The 17,114-nt window shown below is 42.0% G+C and overlaps 1 protein-coding gene across 6 annotated transcripts in view; it reads left to right on the forward strand.

Moving 5' to 3' along the window:
• Positions 1–17,114, forward strand: part of MPPED2 (metallophosphoesterase domain containing 2) — a 196,007-nt gene that overhangs the window by 97,278 nt on the left and 81,615 nt on the right. For all 6 annotated transcript variants that reach the window (XM_070064518.1, XM_008269263.4, XM_008269265.4 and 3 more), the window contains one exon: positions 7,790–8,015. In XM_070064518.1, coding sequence (XP_069920619.1) covers positions 7,790–8,015 — 226 coding nt within the window. The remainder of the gene's footprint in view (positions 1–7,789; positions 8,016–17,114) is intronic.

Below are 17,114 nucleotides of genomic sequence, written 5' to 3' on the forward strand. Positions count from 1 at the left end.
TCATTGAGAAAGTATAAGGTAAGAGACGTCTCCTACTAGGTGGCACACAGACTCCTTGAAAAAGTTAATATTCTGGAATTCATGGTGGATTTGTGGTTCATCTGAACTTGAATTTTCTAGAGGAATGCATTCTATAATAATTTATAGCAGAAAAATAGGTTGTAGTCATGTGGTACTTAATTTCATGTAGATTAACTTTTTTAAAGAGATTCTTATTTATTTATTTGAGAGGTAGATTTACAGACAGTAGGAGGGAGAGACAGAGAGAAAGGTCCTCCTTCCATTGGTTCAATCTCCAAATGGCCACTAATGCGCTGATCCGAAGCCAGGAGCTAGGAGCTTCTTCCTGGTCTCCTACGTGGGTGCAGGGGCCCAAGGACTTGAGCCATCCTACTGCTTTCCCAGGCCACAGCAGCGAGCTGGGTTGGAAGAGGAGCAGCTGGGACTAGAACCAGCACCCGTATGGGATGCTGGCACCACAAGCGAAGGATTAACTACTGCACCACGGCGCCGGCCCCAGATGTACATTAGCTTTTACTAGGGTAGAAGGGGAAGCTGGTAAGGATATCTTATTTGGCTAGAACAGAGTTTATATATGTTTATTCTGAAATCATGATCCACACATGCCCCAGGCCTCACAGATCTCTATTATCTTCTACCTAGTCCAATTTACATTGCTGTTTTACCTCTCTGTTTCCTATAGGTGTTTGCATTATTACTTCAAACTTACATTCTCCTGTCAAAGTCTCATTCCAACTTTCATAATCTAGTCGATGAGTTTTTAAATTCTGAGACCTCACATAAAGTTGGCCTTCCCTTCCTTGAGTAGACTCTCAAATTCTTCTGGGAGCCAGTAAATAAGAAACTATAGCAATAGTACAAGTAGCATTTGGGGAATGCCTTAATTGAGCCAGGGTTTGTGTTTTTGTAGTATTAAGGCTGACACTGCCTTATGACCCATGGAAGAGAAGTCCATGACATAGCCAGAGAAGCATCTAGAATGCAGAGCTCTGTTTCATGGCACGAACAAAAAGGGCTATCACTGTCTAGAATGACAGAAAGGATTCCCATAGGTAGGGGCATGGCAGGAGGACTCATGATGGCCAGCCTTTGCAGGCTGTTACACATTTGGGATCACCCGAAAGAGTACTGGCCTAGGAGGCAGATGAGCTCAATCTTTGTCCTGCTGGTGCCACCAGTGCAGCCTGCGATTATGCTCAGTAAGTTGTGGCATCTCTCTGGCCCTCAGTTGCCTCAGAAATAAAATGGATTTGAATGAGTCAGTGGTTTTTCTTCCTGATTTTTTAAAGCCATGTGTAGCTTTCTTCAAATGACATCTTCCGATAAATATGTAAAGCCAAGATGAGGAGAGCTACTCTGATGAACACAAGAGCAGGTCCTTCTCCTTAGCCTTGTGTTTTTGCTCAGGTTGTCTTGCTCCAGCCCTGGGAGACTTCACAGGACACAACTTTCAAACTCTCAGATCAGGTTGAGAGCCACTGTAAGTGACACATTCAATGTCTAGAGTGTTATAGGTAAGGGAGGTTGGACTTGACCCCCTCACTGTGTGTTTGCTTTGTTTGAAGTTGTTGCAGTTAACATCAGATGTGAACATCATTGAGGATCTTAAACATTTCTAGACACTCTGTTCCTTGCTACATACATATGGTACCTCCATCAAATTCTACAAAGAGATTGGGATTATCCCAAACAAGCAGTTGCCCTTGAGAGAAGAGTGTGGATGTTGTCTCTCATGGGTTATACTATTTGGCCATGAATGAGAGTCTTAGCTGGCACTCTTTTTTTTTGTCATCCAGTAAATATTGGAAGAAATGCACCATAGAAGGAAGAAAGAAGTGGTGTGTTCAAGGCACACACTGTGCATGGTTAGGATCATCTTGGCAGTGTTTGTACCGTGGGCAGGTTGAGGCTTCTGAGGCTCACTCACCTTTGCCTCCAGATCCAGAGGCCTTATTGGCCTTTAGCTTGAAGGACACAGTAGACCATACCTGCTTATTCCCATTGGAAAATTGAAGGTTTCATTAGTGTCTTCAGGCCTTTTTCTTCAGGATTAGTGACCTAGTTCCTGACACCAGAGAGTGATTGAGTTTGGCATGAACTAATGCTTTGTTAGATGACAGTTGGGAAGGGTCATCATCCTCATCCTCATCATTATCATCATCATCATCATCAAAGTCATAATAATAACTGTGACAACAGCTAATAGCTGATGTCTATTGAGAAAATATCAGTTGTCAGAACTGTACTGGTGGCAGACACTTAGCCTGGAAGTTAAGATGTTGGTTAAGAGGCCTGTTTCATACATTGAATCCTGGCTCTGGATCCTGACTCTAGCTTTCTCCTAATGCACACCCTGGGAAGCAGCAGTGAGGGCTCCAGTAATTGAGGTCCTGCCCGCCCATGTGGGAGACCTGAAGTGAGTTCCTGACTCCCTACTTCAGCCCTGGGCCAGCCCCAGCTGTTGTGGGTGCTTGGGGGGTGAATTAGCAGGTGGGAGCTCTCTATGTCTATCTGTCTGTCTGTGTGTCTGTCTTTCTTGAAAAGGAAGGAAGGAAGGAGCGAGGAAGAAAGGAACTGTGACAGCCCATGCAGGATGCTGTTTAATCCTCACCAGATATTTGAGGTTTTATTGTTATTTTCTCCTGTTTATATTTGAGGCAACTGAAGTTTAAAAATGATTAGTTTGGGGTTAATTTGGCTAGCGTGGATTTTGGGTTGAGAAAGTGAGATACTTCATGAGGGCTTATACTTGGAAGAAGTCATGACGCTGGCGTATACTTGGTCATAGTCTGCAATGACACGCTCAGTTTCTGGAATTCTCAGGAGCATCCTGATGAGTCTTGCAGAGGCTCCTTCATGACTTCCCTGATCAACAAGCACCTACCATTTGTAAGATACTGGAGTGAGTACTTTGTGTCACATACATAATCACAAACCATGATCCACATCTTCAAGCCTAGGGGAGAGACAAGTTACATGTAAAAAGCAAAGCTAAAAAAAAGTGGTAATAATGTGCAATATGCAGTGATTGTTTATAGCATGTATGTGCTGAGAATGCCTTATCTTCACCAGAATCCACGAGGTGGGTGCTGTAACATCCCCAGTTCGCTGTGCATTTTTGAAAACAAAAGGAATCTGTCCAGCATCACACAATCAACATGTGGAGAAACTTGCAATCTCTGCTCTTAACCTCATGCTTCCCTCACAGTTTAAACTGCAATGGTGTAAAATTGAATCATGGAGAACAGACAGTTATAGGACAATAAGAAAGTGTTCAATACTATCCATAGGCATAAAGACGAATGGAGTGGCATGGAGCAGACTGCATGGAGATGGACGCACAGCGGGCTGAGGGAGAGCATACAGGGAAGGAACTATTAGCAAGCGAGAAGGGAGTGCAACATTGTTGTTCAAGGGAGTGGCTGCTTTCAGGTCAGTGAGGTCACTGTGATGTGATCCATAGAGGAGATATAGAAAAAGCCTTGACTTTGACCATTTGGAGGTTCTTCACAACATTCCAGAGGAGCTTTTGGAAGAGAACAGAGCCAGAAATCAGGTAGCACTGGGTAAATTCTGAGTGATCGTTTGTCTGTAAGTTGTTAAATCTAATAACTTAATAGCCCATTAGGCAGAGCAAACAATAACCTAGCCAGGTGTGAGAAGAAACAGGGGCAAGGAGGTGTGCTGGAGTCTGGAATCAGTGTTGTCTTGATGTCTGGATTTTCCAAAAGGAGCTGGAACTGGTAAAAAAAAAAAAAAAAAGTTTTTTGTGTGGGTATCTCATGAATTCTAAAAGCTAGTTCAATTTTAAAATAAATAAATAAATAAAATTCATTTGAGAGCTAACTATAACACACCTGTGGGTTGACTTTGGTCTAGCACCTGTGAGCTTCTGGAATCCTCTTTCCTGAAGTTAGAAGTGCAGTGAGGAAACCTGTCAAGGAAGAAACGAAGAAACAGTATTGAAGGATGTTGATAATCGTGTGAAGCATGCGTGCATGTGTGGAGGTGTCAAGGGTTGCTTGTTTTTGTTTTCATGGGGTGGGTAAACATAGACTCATTACAGAACAGAACTCCATATATATGGAGAGAGGCCCCAAACAGCAGAGAGAAGGTGTCTGGATGAAGAAGGTGTTAGCATGCGTGGAAAGAATGAAACTGAGGCCAGTAATTAGGAAGCTGGGAAGATGCAGCCAGGGGAGGTTGGAAATTGACAAGGAGGCAGGCACCACATCCTATGCACATCTTTATTCTTGTGCTTAGCGACCAGGGAGGCAGTCACAGTGAGTTTGTGAACTAGAGAAGAATCTGGAAAAATGGCTGCTGTGGGGACTAGGCAGTGCAACAGTGTGGGGAGATTAGCAATTAGTGAGAATGCAGATGACTTTTAATTTTATGATATCAATTTATGGGACACTACTAAGTGCAGAAGATACAGACAGAAAAAGACACAAATGGCTCTGAGAGCTAATGGTGTTTCTTATAGTCTGGAGCTCTAGGCTGGGCTGATGGGCTCATTTCCCATATTTTAATCATTCACTTGCTACTGTCATCACTTTGCTGTATCTATGAATTAACTGTATTATTATCGTCTCAATAGTTTTCTTTAAATCATCTCTTACTTTATATATATATATATAAGTAGAAAAATCAAGCTATATATCATTACTTACATTATTCTTGTATGTTTTCAAGCATGCATTTTTAAAATATACAGAACTGTTTGACATTTTATCAAAGATTTGTCTCCATTCTACTTAGTAAACTTGTCTATCATTAATAGAAGATGTACCACATCTCGGGAAGGATGGAGCTGTTTAGTTGGCAGAATACTTTAGGTCATTGAGAGCAAGGGTTTTTCCATGTTAGAATAACTATAAATGGCCTGATTTTTTTTTTATTCAACCAGGTCAGCTTAGATATCCTGATCTGAATAAAATAGATAAAGACAGGCACCTCTTTGTCTGACAATTTTTAAGTGATGCTCTTTGAATACCAAGAAGTTTGAAGCTTGACTGCAGAGCCTTCCAAATTAATCTAGTCTGGGAAAAAAATGAAAATGCCATCAAGTAACAGGAGATTTGTCAGCTGCCCGGCTTACACTTTTCATATAAAACATAAAGGTTGGCAGATTATAGATGAAAGGTCAGTTCGGCAAAAAAGAAAATATGTCAGACAATCTCATAACATAGGTAACAGAAGATGGAGCCTGGAAACTACTATTGGGATTCTCAGAAAGAAATGAGTTTGTTGGCAACGTGTAAATATCATCATCATTTCTGTGGCTGTTCATTTTGGTAGCTGCTTCTCTATGCTGAGTCTCCAAAATTTGATTTAAAAGACACTAAAGATGCCTGTCTTCCTAAGGAAGATTTACTTTGCTGCAATTTTTTTTTCTTTAACTTTTTCCAAAGGGAGGATATGTACTTCCTTTGCCCTGTGTCCTAGGCTCACCTGTTTCAAACTAAAGCTCTAAAATAAGGACAATCTGAGAAGCCAAGCTCTCTTGCAAGAGTGTAGATGCATACTGGAAGGATCTACAGTGATTTTGTCATCATAAGATTAAGGAGCAAGTGGACAACTGTGTACAGTCTGATGTGCACAAGTTGAGTTGCTCAAAAATTCATGCAAATAGGACCTGCCTTGGAACAGATTACCGTCCAGAAAAACATCATAGCCTCTCTGGCTTTGAGAGCACAGGTGAATCTGGGGTGCAATATTAAGCTTCAGGGTCATGAACCATGATATTAGCCTTCTGGGACCACTTGCAGACTCCCAGCACGAGAATTTGTGGCCTTGTTAACGTGTCTTTCATCTGCTTTTCAAGTGCAGGAATCCTGTGAAATATCATCAACATTCTATCAAATAGCTTACAACAAACGTCACTCCTAATTGCCAAATGCACATAAAGATGTAGAAGAAGGCTTCCTGCCTTTGATGAGATTTTCTGCACAACCTCGCTTACAGCAGAGGCCAGAGGCATGTCACACGCACGATGGCCCATCAGTCAATGATATCCGTTGAAGACTGACTCAGTGTTTCTGTTTCATCTTTCTGCAATATTATGTCCCATCTGTTTTTGTTCCTCTTTTAAGCCTCCTCATAACATGCATAATATATGTGCAATTGTACTTCTATTTGAAGTTAAAAATTAAAAGCTAAAGAATGATCAGTAATGTGACAAAACATAATCTGGCAGACTTAAAGTCTGCTTCAATATTAAAAGATGTATTTTGGGTGTGCTTCTGAGAATGTGAGGACTTCCCAGTGTTATCTTTCTTATTTATTTATTATTATTTTTTTTTTTTGATAGGCAGAGTGGACAGTGAGAGAGAGAGACAGAGAGAAAGGTCTTCCTTTGCCGTTGGTTCACCCTCCAATGGCCGCCGCAGCTGGCGCGCTGCAGCCAGCGCACCGCGCTGATCCAATGGCAGGAGCCAGGTGCTTCTCCTGGTCTCCCATGGGGTGCAGGGCCCAAGCACTTGGGCCATCCTCCACTGCACTCCCTGGCCACAGCAGAGAGCTGGCCTGGAAGAGGGGCAACCAGGACAGAATCCGGCGCCCCGACCAGGACTAGAACCCGGTGTGCCGGCGCTGCAAGGCAGAGGATTAGCCTAGGGAGCCGCGGCGCCGACCCCCAGTGTTATCTTCATGGGTCACTTTCTTTAGTACAAGTGGATGGACTGCAGAATTCCTGCCCCATCCTATCCCCCACAAAAACTTCTCTTCCCCACTATGCTTCCCTAATTAAATCATACACTCTGGCTTGCCAGCAAGGAACCGTTCTTAGAACAAGTGTGTCCAATTTCCTATTAGCAGTCACTTTAATTCTTCCTGGAGTAGCAGGAAACATTAATTTGCCTTGGACCCAGGAGTCTCAGGAAGCTAGGATTGTAGGTGCCATTGCTCCACCCTCTTTTCCAGAATAAAATAAAGTAAGTAATCCTAAGGGATGAGTTGGGACAGTGTAGGGGAAGGGGCATTAATTTCAGGATGGGGACAGCTGCCCAGCACTATCTCCCTTTGGATTTTGGTTCTTAGAGCATCAGGGTGAGTTATTAATATGTATGATCTGTATGTTATTCAAACATTATAAATCTATGCAGAAGGCTGGTGTTTAGGTTTTCCTTTATAGCTTTCATTCTTCTTCCCAGAATTATCTCATTTTGATCGGGAAACTTTTGCATAAAAAGCACACACTGAGAACTCACATTTCCATACCATAAATATTAAAAGGGGGTTAAGCTTTCAGTCCCTTCTCCTATCCCAATGGGAGGAAAGTTAGCCTTCTAACGAGAGGGCCCTTAATAACGTTCTTTTTATTCACAAGCCGAAGGTAAACTTAAAATTATACTTGCAATATGAAATTGAGTCATGCGGTTCCTTCCATTTATTCAAGTTGTGGAATGCTTGGTTATGCCACATCTTTTGTGTGAGTGATACACTAAAATCCTGACAACCAGAATTCTGGGGTGTTCAATAGTTGGCTGCTTTATGTTTTGAAGAGAGAATTTTTTTAATGAAGCTGGGAAACTTACTGCCTTCTCAGTAGCTTTTTAGCTTCTTCACAGCTTCCCATCTTCTGTTTATTGTCATTTTTGTTAGCATAAAGGAGTAGTCTTAAATTTTGGTTCACATGGAAATATAAAGGAATGAATATGTGAGCAATTCCATTTCAATATGCTGCCTGCTAATCACGCAGTCTCGTCTGTTGTGCTTTGTGATGGGAAATGAACGTGCTAATTGGTGCTCTTTTTTCTTCTTTCAGGAAACCTGCCATATGAATATAAAATAGTGATTGCTGGGAATCATGAACTGACATTTGATAAGGAATTCATGGCAGACCTTGTTAAACAGGACTACTACCGTTTCCCCTCTGTGTCCAAATTGAAACCAGAGGACTTTGACAATGTTCAGTCCCTCCTGACAAACAGTATTTACTTACAAGACTCGGAAGTAACAGTGAAGGGATTCAGGATATACGGCGCACCTTGGTAAGTGTGAATTCCAACCGTTTGCTTCTCTTGCTTTTTAGCCCTGCACCAAGAGAACATGGTTCAGACTTAGATGCTTTAAATGGAAATGACTAGAATGGAAGGAAACCTTATGGCTGTATTTCCAGTAAAGTACATAGCCGGGTACAGGTGCAAAAGGCAGCACTTGTCTTTATTGGGATACAGACTCCTTTAGGCAAGATCAGTGGGAGCTGGACATGCATCCCCTTATGTGGCTGTGCTAAGTATGAGTCTGAGTGACACACAGCTGGCTCCTGGAGAAGGTTACCTCCCGTGTTACCCTGTGCAGAGATCCAGCTACTCTGCGTGTTCCTTTGGCCTTAGGTGGCTCCATTTCTCGTTAATACTGGAAGCAATCCCAAAACATCTTGTTGCAGTTTCTCAACTCTCTCTACACCTCAGAATGAGCAACTCTGTAGAAAGACAGATTTTGAAGCCCTACCCCCCTTGAAGACCCTGATTCTCCTTCCCAAGATGAGGCTTGGCAGTCTGTACCTCTTAAGGCCCCCAGGGCCAGACTGATGCTCTGGCAGTTTGTAAGCTCTTGGGTGAGCGTTCAGGACTAGAATCCTTAGAACTGAAGTCCAGAAGACTGGAAGTGGGCACATGTCCTCTGGGGTCAGACAGGAAGCGTTTCAATCTTGGCTGCATCCATTGTCAATTGTTAAGTTTAATGAAGTTACTTCCTAGCAGCTGAGCCCAAGTTTTTGTGTCTTTAACACAGTGAAAAGAGAACCTATCTCAGAGCGTTGTTAGGAGGATTTCATGGGTGAAATTTGCAATGAACTTGGAAAAGTGCCTACAAGTTAGTTTAGGCTAATAATTATCATTTTTCTGGCCTTGGCTCTGTCGCTAAATATTTATGTCAATTTGGGCAAGAGACTTTGCGCCTACGGTCAGTGTTTTCACCTTGAAAATGCAAAGCAAGTTATCAAAAGCGAGAGTGTTAGATGAAATGCGTGTCAGTATCAGAGGAGCCTATTATTTATCTTTTGAGGGCTCTGTGTATCTTACTGAGCAGAAGAACTAGCCTTTACTCACCCAAACTGGAAAAACACTGCCGGCCTTCCCAGGAGTTGTTGAGGTTCTGGAAGAGGACAAGCCGAGCGAATTCGGATTGACTGTCCCTGCTCAACCGCTTGGTTTGTCCTCCAAAACAGAAAGTTGAGATAGTTTCTGTGATTTACTTTCGAGCTTCACAAATTGGTGTAGAAGGCTGAAGAGTAGGTACAGGAGGCCTATTTCTGGGTCAAACCAACCAGACGATGACTGTATACTCTTAGGCACTGTTCTAAATCCTTTATATCTGTTATCTCATTTGATCTTTAAAATACCTTGAGAGAATGGCACTATTGTGATTCCTCATTTGGAAGAGAAGAAAACTCAGGCACTTAATGTTACCTAACTGCTCAAGAATCACGACTGGTAGTTCCCACCCAATGGGAACCCAGCAAGTGTAACTCCAGGGAGCAGAGGATGACTGAGTGGTGGTGGTGGTATGGCAACTGCTGATTAAAACCTGCAGATTCAGTTTATATTGTGCTTAATTAATATCCATCAGTTTATTTTTATGTGTGTATGTGAGAAGGTGGCAAAGGGCAAGAGAAAAAAAAAACAATAGCAATGATTCCTGTTGGATTGTAATCTGCTAGTGAGTCTCAGGGTCAGTAGGATGTTGGTACCAGCATTTCTGGGTACAGAGCGAGAGCACGTGAGAGAGAGCAGGAGAGAGTGAAAGTCCGGCTTCACCTCCCTTCTGAAAGACAGTGCAGTCGTTGAGGAATGGCCTCTGACTTGCAGAGAAGCTCTTCCTCACTGTAAGATCATTTCTGAATAACATAGGGTGATTTTTGAAAAATCTTCAGAAGGCACAGAGCATTTAAGGGGGTTTCATAGGTTTCTCAAAAGTAATTGCCACCAGATTAGGAAAATCACTGTAACTCATGTATTTAAAATATATGTATTGTGACTTGGTTGAGATACAGAAAAGCAATCTTTGTTTGCATTCATTATATTTTTATAACTTACAGCATAGCCCAAAGCTACCCAATGACCAAAGAGAATTAAAGTACTATTTCCTGATTCACAGATTAACAGGAATTTGTATGTAGAAAATAACTTAAACATACCAGAGTACTCACAGGAGTTTGCAACCAAAATATGCTGTGGTATTTATTAGATCCCCTAGGAAGAGCACTTGAGTGTGGTTTGATGGGTCTGGAAAAAATCAGTGGCCTAAGCTGGAAGGAGCTGTGGTGGGATCTGCAGCCCGCGAAGGAGAGGGGATCTGGGGAGGACAGAAGAGTTGAGTTCCCTGGACGCTTCTCTTCAGGAGGCTCTAAGACAGGTTTTGTGACTTTGCCATCCTGTTTTTCCCAGAATGTTGGAGAGAGGAATCAGGCATCATCTAACAGGTCAGTCACAGACTGCTGAGCTTCTATTGTCTTCTTTTCTCCTCTTCCTTTTTGGGGTCCAGAAGAGGGTCTGGTGTTGTCAGAAAGTTGGTGAGCCTCAGACTTGGCTCTTCCGCAGGAGAGCTCATGGATCTCTCCTGTCCCTAGTCTTGATTGTCTGCCCCCACGATGGTTCCCGGTTTCCTCTTGGTGACTCAATCTCAGTTCTGTGATGTCTTCTCCAAGGGCTGAGTTGATTAGAGCGAGGGGATAAAATTCTGATACGTAAACTGTCGGCCTCCGTGGTCACTCATTGCTTGTCTTACCAGAGCACGAGAGGGAGAATTTTGAAACCATTTTCTTATGTTTTTGGTTAGTAAAGCTATAACCAGCATTTCTGTGCCAGCACGGATTCAGTAAATTCACATGTGGCACTTGGCAGTTAAAAATCGACTAGCCTCTTCTTTCTCTGATTTCAGCTGTTCTTTTGAGACTAAGATGTTGTTTGAAAAAAAAAAAAAAAATCCACATACTAACTGCTCAACAACAAAGCTGCAAAAAAGTAAAAAGTTCACATTGCACTGAGCGGAATAGAGCACTTGTGTTGTTCAGTGATAGCCCACACCTTGTTCTCCTCTTGAACAGAAATACAGAGCGTGTCCCCCGTGGCTTTTAATGAATGTGAGTAGGGCTGTCCTGTGTCCAGGAATTTGATCTCCAGGCTGACCAAGGGGTCAGGAACAAAGAGCACATTTTTTTTTTCCACGATAGAGTGGACCCAGGTGTAATTTGTCAGATTTAGTAACTGTGGAGGAAGTGCCTTAACTCCAGCAGGAAAATGAGATCAGGCCCAGGCAGTGTATTCTAAAATGGCTGAAACAAGAGAAAGCCCATTGAGTTGTTTTTTCAAAGAAAGTGTTAGCATGAGATTGTTCCTCTTCCTCTCCCCTCATTTCGTATAGTAAACATGTAGAGTTCTTTCATTCATTTAGATGTAATTTTCTCAGCGTTTTTCAAAGTGGGAGTTGAGTGTTGATTCCACTCTGTGTAGCATTTATAATTGTGTTTGCACACAAATAGCTACAAGGTTGATCACGTTTCTTTCTTCTGATCAGTACAATAGTACTTTATGTTTACCCTGTCAGAAAAGCTTCAGATATTCTTCTTTCCAATTATAAGTTTTGTAATGCATCATGTATTTTGCTGACAGTCTTCAAGTTCTTGAAATAGCGAGCAAATTAACAGCAGATACTGAGTGCAAGGATTAGAAAACCAATTGGCAACTTATATGATACAGTTCAGATACGGGGATGTGTGGAATGGGCTCATTTATTTTATTTTCAGTCATACTTTGTAATTAACTGGGGCAACAAAAAGAGGAAGAAGAAAAAGAAGAAAGCAGAAAAAAAGAGAAACATCTCCATATTCAGCAGAAAAGTCTTTTCCCACTAGAGAATGAGATGATACAGTGTTAAGTCTTACCCATGTTTCCCGGGATTCCAGCTTTTAGTCAGGAAGGTTCAGAAAGGTATTGGCACAGAAAGAGATCGTGTGTGGGGGGTGTGTGTGTGTGTGTGTGTGTGTGTTAAACAAATATGCACTCTGCTTTTACATGATTCTGTTTAAAGGCCCAGGCTAACATTTCATTTTCCTTGGCTCCGGTCCCGTAGACTCTCCTATTATGAAACCTATGGCTGTTCTGCCCTGGTCTAGAATTACAGAGCTCTGTTTACATTTTTGCCTGCTGCAGAATGCAGCTGACTGCTCCTAGAGCTGCACTGGATCAGATTCACTTCTGGTTTAACAACTGCCCTGTTTATTTGAAAAAGGAGAAAGCAAAACCGATTACTTTGCTTCCTACCTGCATGGACAGCGGGATCAGTAAATACCATTTGAGAGCTGGTTTATGCAGAGCTTGTCATGTGGGATCCTACTCAGACCTTTTTGCCAGCTCTGTAGAGTTCAGCCTTTACAGTCTGTCCTGCAAAACATGGGTGGGGTTGTGTGCATTCAATTATGCTTCATATCAACCACTAACGGCACCAGAGTTCTTTGCTGTGCTTGTCCACAGCAAGTTAGTTAATAAACAATAATCAACTTATATTGGAAAGGGTATTATATTTAAAGAGCTTTGATATGTGTTGTTTCATTGGATTTCAGAAGTCTCTGAAATAAGCAGTGCATGCATTAGTAATATTAATTAATTAATTAATAATAGCCATCATTTATAAATCTTACATACAGTAAGTATTGCCTCCTTTTGGTAAAGAAGACCAGGATCAAAGGAGAGATATAGATAAGGAAGGCGACTTGCCCAACACAGAGTTAGTTTGGAGGTGAAATGGGGATACAATTCAAGAATTCTTTGCTGAGTTCCTTAGATTACACCTGATGTCCTAATAACCACAGACGTCTGTCTGTTCCTTGACCTGAAGCAACTTGGAATGGGCCGCTTATCATTCAGGAAGAGTTGCTTGTTGCCATCTACTTGCAAAAAGAGCATACAGAAATGCAGCCAATACCCATAAGGAGCTTTCAGGATTAAGTACTGAGGCGTGCTGATGGGAGAAGATGGAAATAGAGAAGGAACGGAAGAAACAATCCAGCACCTTGCATGGTGTGCTCCAGAGATGAGGGGTTTCAAAAAGGAAAGATCTGCACCTCAATGTGTTGTAAGACATGGGTCAGCTCCTTGTGGTCCTCCTCCTCCTCAGAGACAACTTCACACATAGCACAAATCAGGGGTCAAGTAGCACTGGCCTGTGGCTTTTCCCCTGTAGCACCAGGAAGCTGCAGAGGAAGGCAGCAGCCCCGGGCATCCGCACCAAGAAGGCAGTGCTGGCAACGTGCCGCAGCTGAAGTCAGGCCTGGCAGGGGCCCACAGAACGTGCTCCAGAGAGATCTGGGCCTTCGCATCAGGGTGCTGGCGGCTGGCTGCTAGGTGTTCTTTCATTTTCTCATGTTACACTCGCAGGGTTCCTCCTTGTTTTAGTACGGATTTGCTGCTGGTGGATAGAAGAAGATGATAAAGTGGCTGTGTACTCCCTGTGGGCAGGGACTTGTTTGCTTTGCTGTCTGTACTTACTCTAGGCTACCTCAATGCCTGGCTCCTAGTAGCTGCTCAGTCCCTATCTAATAAATGAATGAATGGTATTTGTAGACACTCCTGTGACTGATGAGCTGAAGGGTCATATACATGAGACACCCAGTTAGAAAGAAAAGAAAATACTTCCAATACAAGATTAAGAATTACTATGAATCTACAATGCGGGGGACTAGAGATACTAGAGGAAAGTGGAACCAACCAACCAAAGCTTGAATCTCTGTCCATGGGCTTCAAGAACCAACTTGGATCCTTAGTGAGCCCGCAGAAATATAGGGCTCTACTGACTCCTCTTTCCCTTAAACCGGGAGTTCCTCGGGCTAGCAGACTTCTGGCAGAACCTGAAAGCTTTGCTGCCTACATTGGACATAGCCTTAAACAGCTGAGAACCTGCTGTGCCTCCTGAAAGAGGGAAGCTGTGTGGTGTAGATGTCTACAGGCTTTGGCCTTAGAAACAGGCCATCCCCAGAGAGCTACAGTCTCCATTTTGTCAGTTAGAACTCACTGACCTTGTTATACGTGTTATACAATCTCTCTAAAACACAATCCCATCTGTCAAATGGGTACGCAAACAATAACTGCTATTTGTTCAGGTACCTTATGTAATATCGCTTTGCAGTCTCACAACAGTGCTACAGAGGAAATAATTCTGCCTCCATTTGAGAGGTGAGGAAATGAAAGATTAGACAAGTTAAATAACTCATCCAGTCGCATTCATTTTGCCAAGAACTGGAAGCCAACTGCAAATATGTTTGGTGGCCAAGGTTTTGTTTTCTTCGTGACTCACAGGACATCTTTCATAGGATGAAAATGAAATAATGTATGTTAAGTTCCTGGTACTCAGCAAATGCTCAGTAAGCCTGATTTTCTTCCCTGAAAAGTAGCAGTTACTCATTTTGTGGTAGCCATTATTATTTTTGCTTTTGTTTTGCTTGCTTAGTTTTGTTTGTAGTGTGGCACACAGGATAGAAGACAGAGAAATAAAAATGGGCAGAAACAAGGTGAATTGGAAACTTAGTCTAAGAAAATGTTTACCCTTGTTTATGTGTGTGGATATGGGGGAGAGAATTTTTAAAAGTGAACATTGCATGGTTTCTTTGCATGATAAGTGCCTTATGACCTGGGTAAGTGGAAATCATTTAGGAAGGGAACCCTGCATATTGGCCACATTGGGTACAAGGCACGGAAGAGTGAATGGATATCTGTTAAATGAAGACATACAGGGCGTTTTTAAGGTCACTTGCATGGAGTATCATTTTCTAACACTTGGCAGTGTGTTTTCACCCAGGAAAAAGAAAGGTAATGTTGAATGGTGACTATAAATTGAATGTGGAATGTTCCGTGAGGGCCATTCCAACACGAAGTGAGTGGCAAATTTGAAAGCCTCTGGGGTAGCAGAATGTGTATGGATTCTGCAAAGAGCAGAAAAGGTGAACTGCAAATCAGCCTTAATTCAGGAGAGGATATAAGAAGACTGTTTTGCTCAGATATTAGAAAATATCACCTGGGTTAAATTGTAAATACAGTTACTATGACTAATAGTATCCAAGTATGAAATTTGCAGCAAACAATGAAATGAACTGGCAACGAGAAGAGCAGCACCTGGTATCAAAGGGCAAATCAGAGGAAGTGGTTAAGACTGAGCCTAAATAAGATTCTTCCAAGATAAAATTTCCCAAGACAGCATGTGAAGGGGCTGGAGATATTTATGGATTAATTTAGATACTTTCAGGCCCAGGGTCTGGGCATGGTAGGTTTATAGAGTGGATCATATTAAATAAAAAAGTGGTGCTAAAATTTTGTATGAATCTCCTGTAAATCAACAGTGAAGACTAAAACCAATGTTGTGTTTATAAAGGAAGAGAAGGGGCACGGTTGACACACTGATTTTCCATTCTTTCCTAAAATTGGTTATGTACTTCTTTTATACATTATGTACAAAATCATTGCACATAAAAATAAGTGACTCTGATGGCTGCCTGGCTTAAGAAATGGTGATTACTGTTTTCTTCACTATATTTCAAGCTACTATGTGTATTGAAATTCTGGGACATGCTCAATCTAAAGCTGAATCTAATATGCTATACTGATTTTCTGTAATACACAAGAAGTAGCTTAGAGCATCATCATTCTATAAAGAGGATTATTGAAGACAAACACTAGAAAAAAATGTGTTTTAAAAATTGTCTTAGTGATTTAAAAGTCCACCCCCTAAGTCACTAGTCATAATTGAGGTCGTTATTTTTATTTTGTATCAAAATCAATAGAAAAAGGCTTCCTGTTTTGATCTTTTCAGAATAAAATCAAATATGTGAGAATAAAACAATCAAAAAATTGTTGAGGGGTGGGAGACGCTGTGGCACAGATTGTTATCCACTGCTTGGGACACCCACGTCCCATATCAGAGTGCTAGTTCAAGTCCCAAATACTCCATTTCTGACCCAGCTTCTTGTTAATGTGACTTGGAAGAAAGCAGATGATGGCCCAAGTACTTGAGTCCCTGCCACCAACATGGAAGACGTGGGTGGAGTTCGTGGGTCCTAGCTTTCAGCCTGGCTTAGTCTTGACTGTTGCAGGCATCTTGGGAGTAAACCTTGGGATGGAAGATCAGTCTTTCTCTCTCTTTCTTGCTCTCTTTCACTCACTCACTCTACCTTTCAAATAAACCTGTTTTTAAAATGATCCTCATGGCAGAGTTTGGTCAAATAGCTTTAAACATACCAGTTAAGACACCCCTGTCACAGATCAGAGTACCTGGGTTGGATTCGCTGCTCTTGATTCCAGCTTCCTGGTAACACAGACCTTTATAGGTAGTAGTGATGGCTCAAGTAATTGGGTTCCTTCCACCTGCACTGGAGACCTGGATCGTATTCCTGGTTCCCGGCTTCACCTGACCCAGCTACAGCTGTTGCAAGTATTTAGAGTGATCCAACTGGTGGGAGTAAGTTTTCTTTCTCTCTCTGCCTCTTGCATTAAAAAAAAAAGAGGGAAGGAATAACAACTTGATGATGGCAAACCTTTGTTGTAAATACACTGCTGAAGTATTATACATCACCTCCCAACTCTTTGTCTTTTCCTTTGGTTTTATGGTTTAAGAAAAATAGTCTAAAACAAATTTGTTTTAAAAACATAGAATTTGATGGGTGCCGGGTTCTAGTCCCGGTTGCTCCTCTTCCAGTCCACCTCTCTGCTGTGGCCCGGGAGGGCAGTGGAGGATGACCCAAGTACTTGGGCGCCTGCACCTGCATGGGAGACCAGGAAGAAGCACCTGGCTCCTGGCTTCAGATTGGCGCAGCGCACTGGCCGTAGCGGCCATTTGGGGGGTGAACCAACGGAAGGAAGACCTTTCTCTCTCTCTCTTTCACTGTCTAACTCTATCTGTCAAATAAAATAAAAAAAAAAAAAACATAGGATTTGTTTATAGGTTTTGCTTTTATATAAAAGCAAAGTTATATACATATAAATTTATATAACTTAAAGAAATTAATAGAGGAGGCATTTGCGTATGAGAATTTTCAGCTATGCTGATGTTGTCTTCTGTTACAGTCCATTAATATTGCATTTATTCAAATGAAACAGCCA

This window comes from Oryctolagus cuniculus, chromosome 1, assembly GCF_964237555.1.
Source record: "Oryctolagus cuniculus chromosome 1, mOryCun1.1, whole genome shotgun sequence".
Lineage (NCBI taxonomy): Eukaryota > Metazoa > Chordata > Mammalia > Lagomorpha > Leporidae > Oryctolagus > Oryctolagus cuniculus.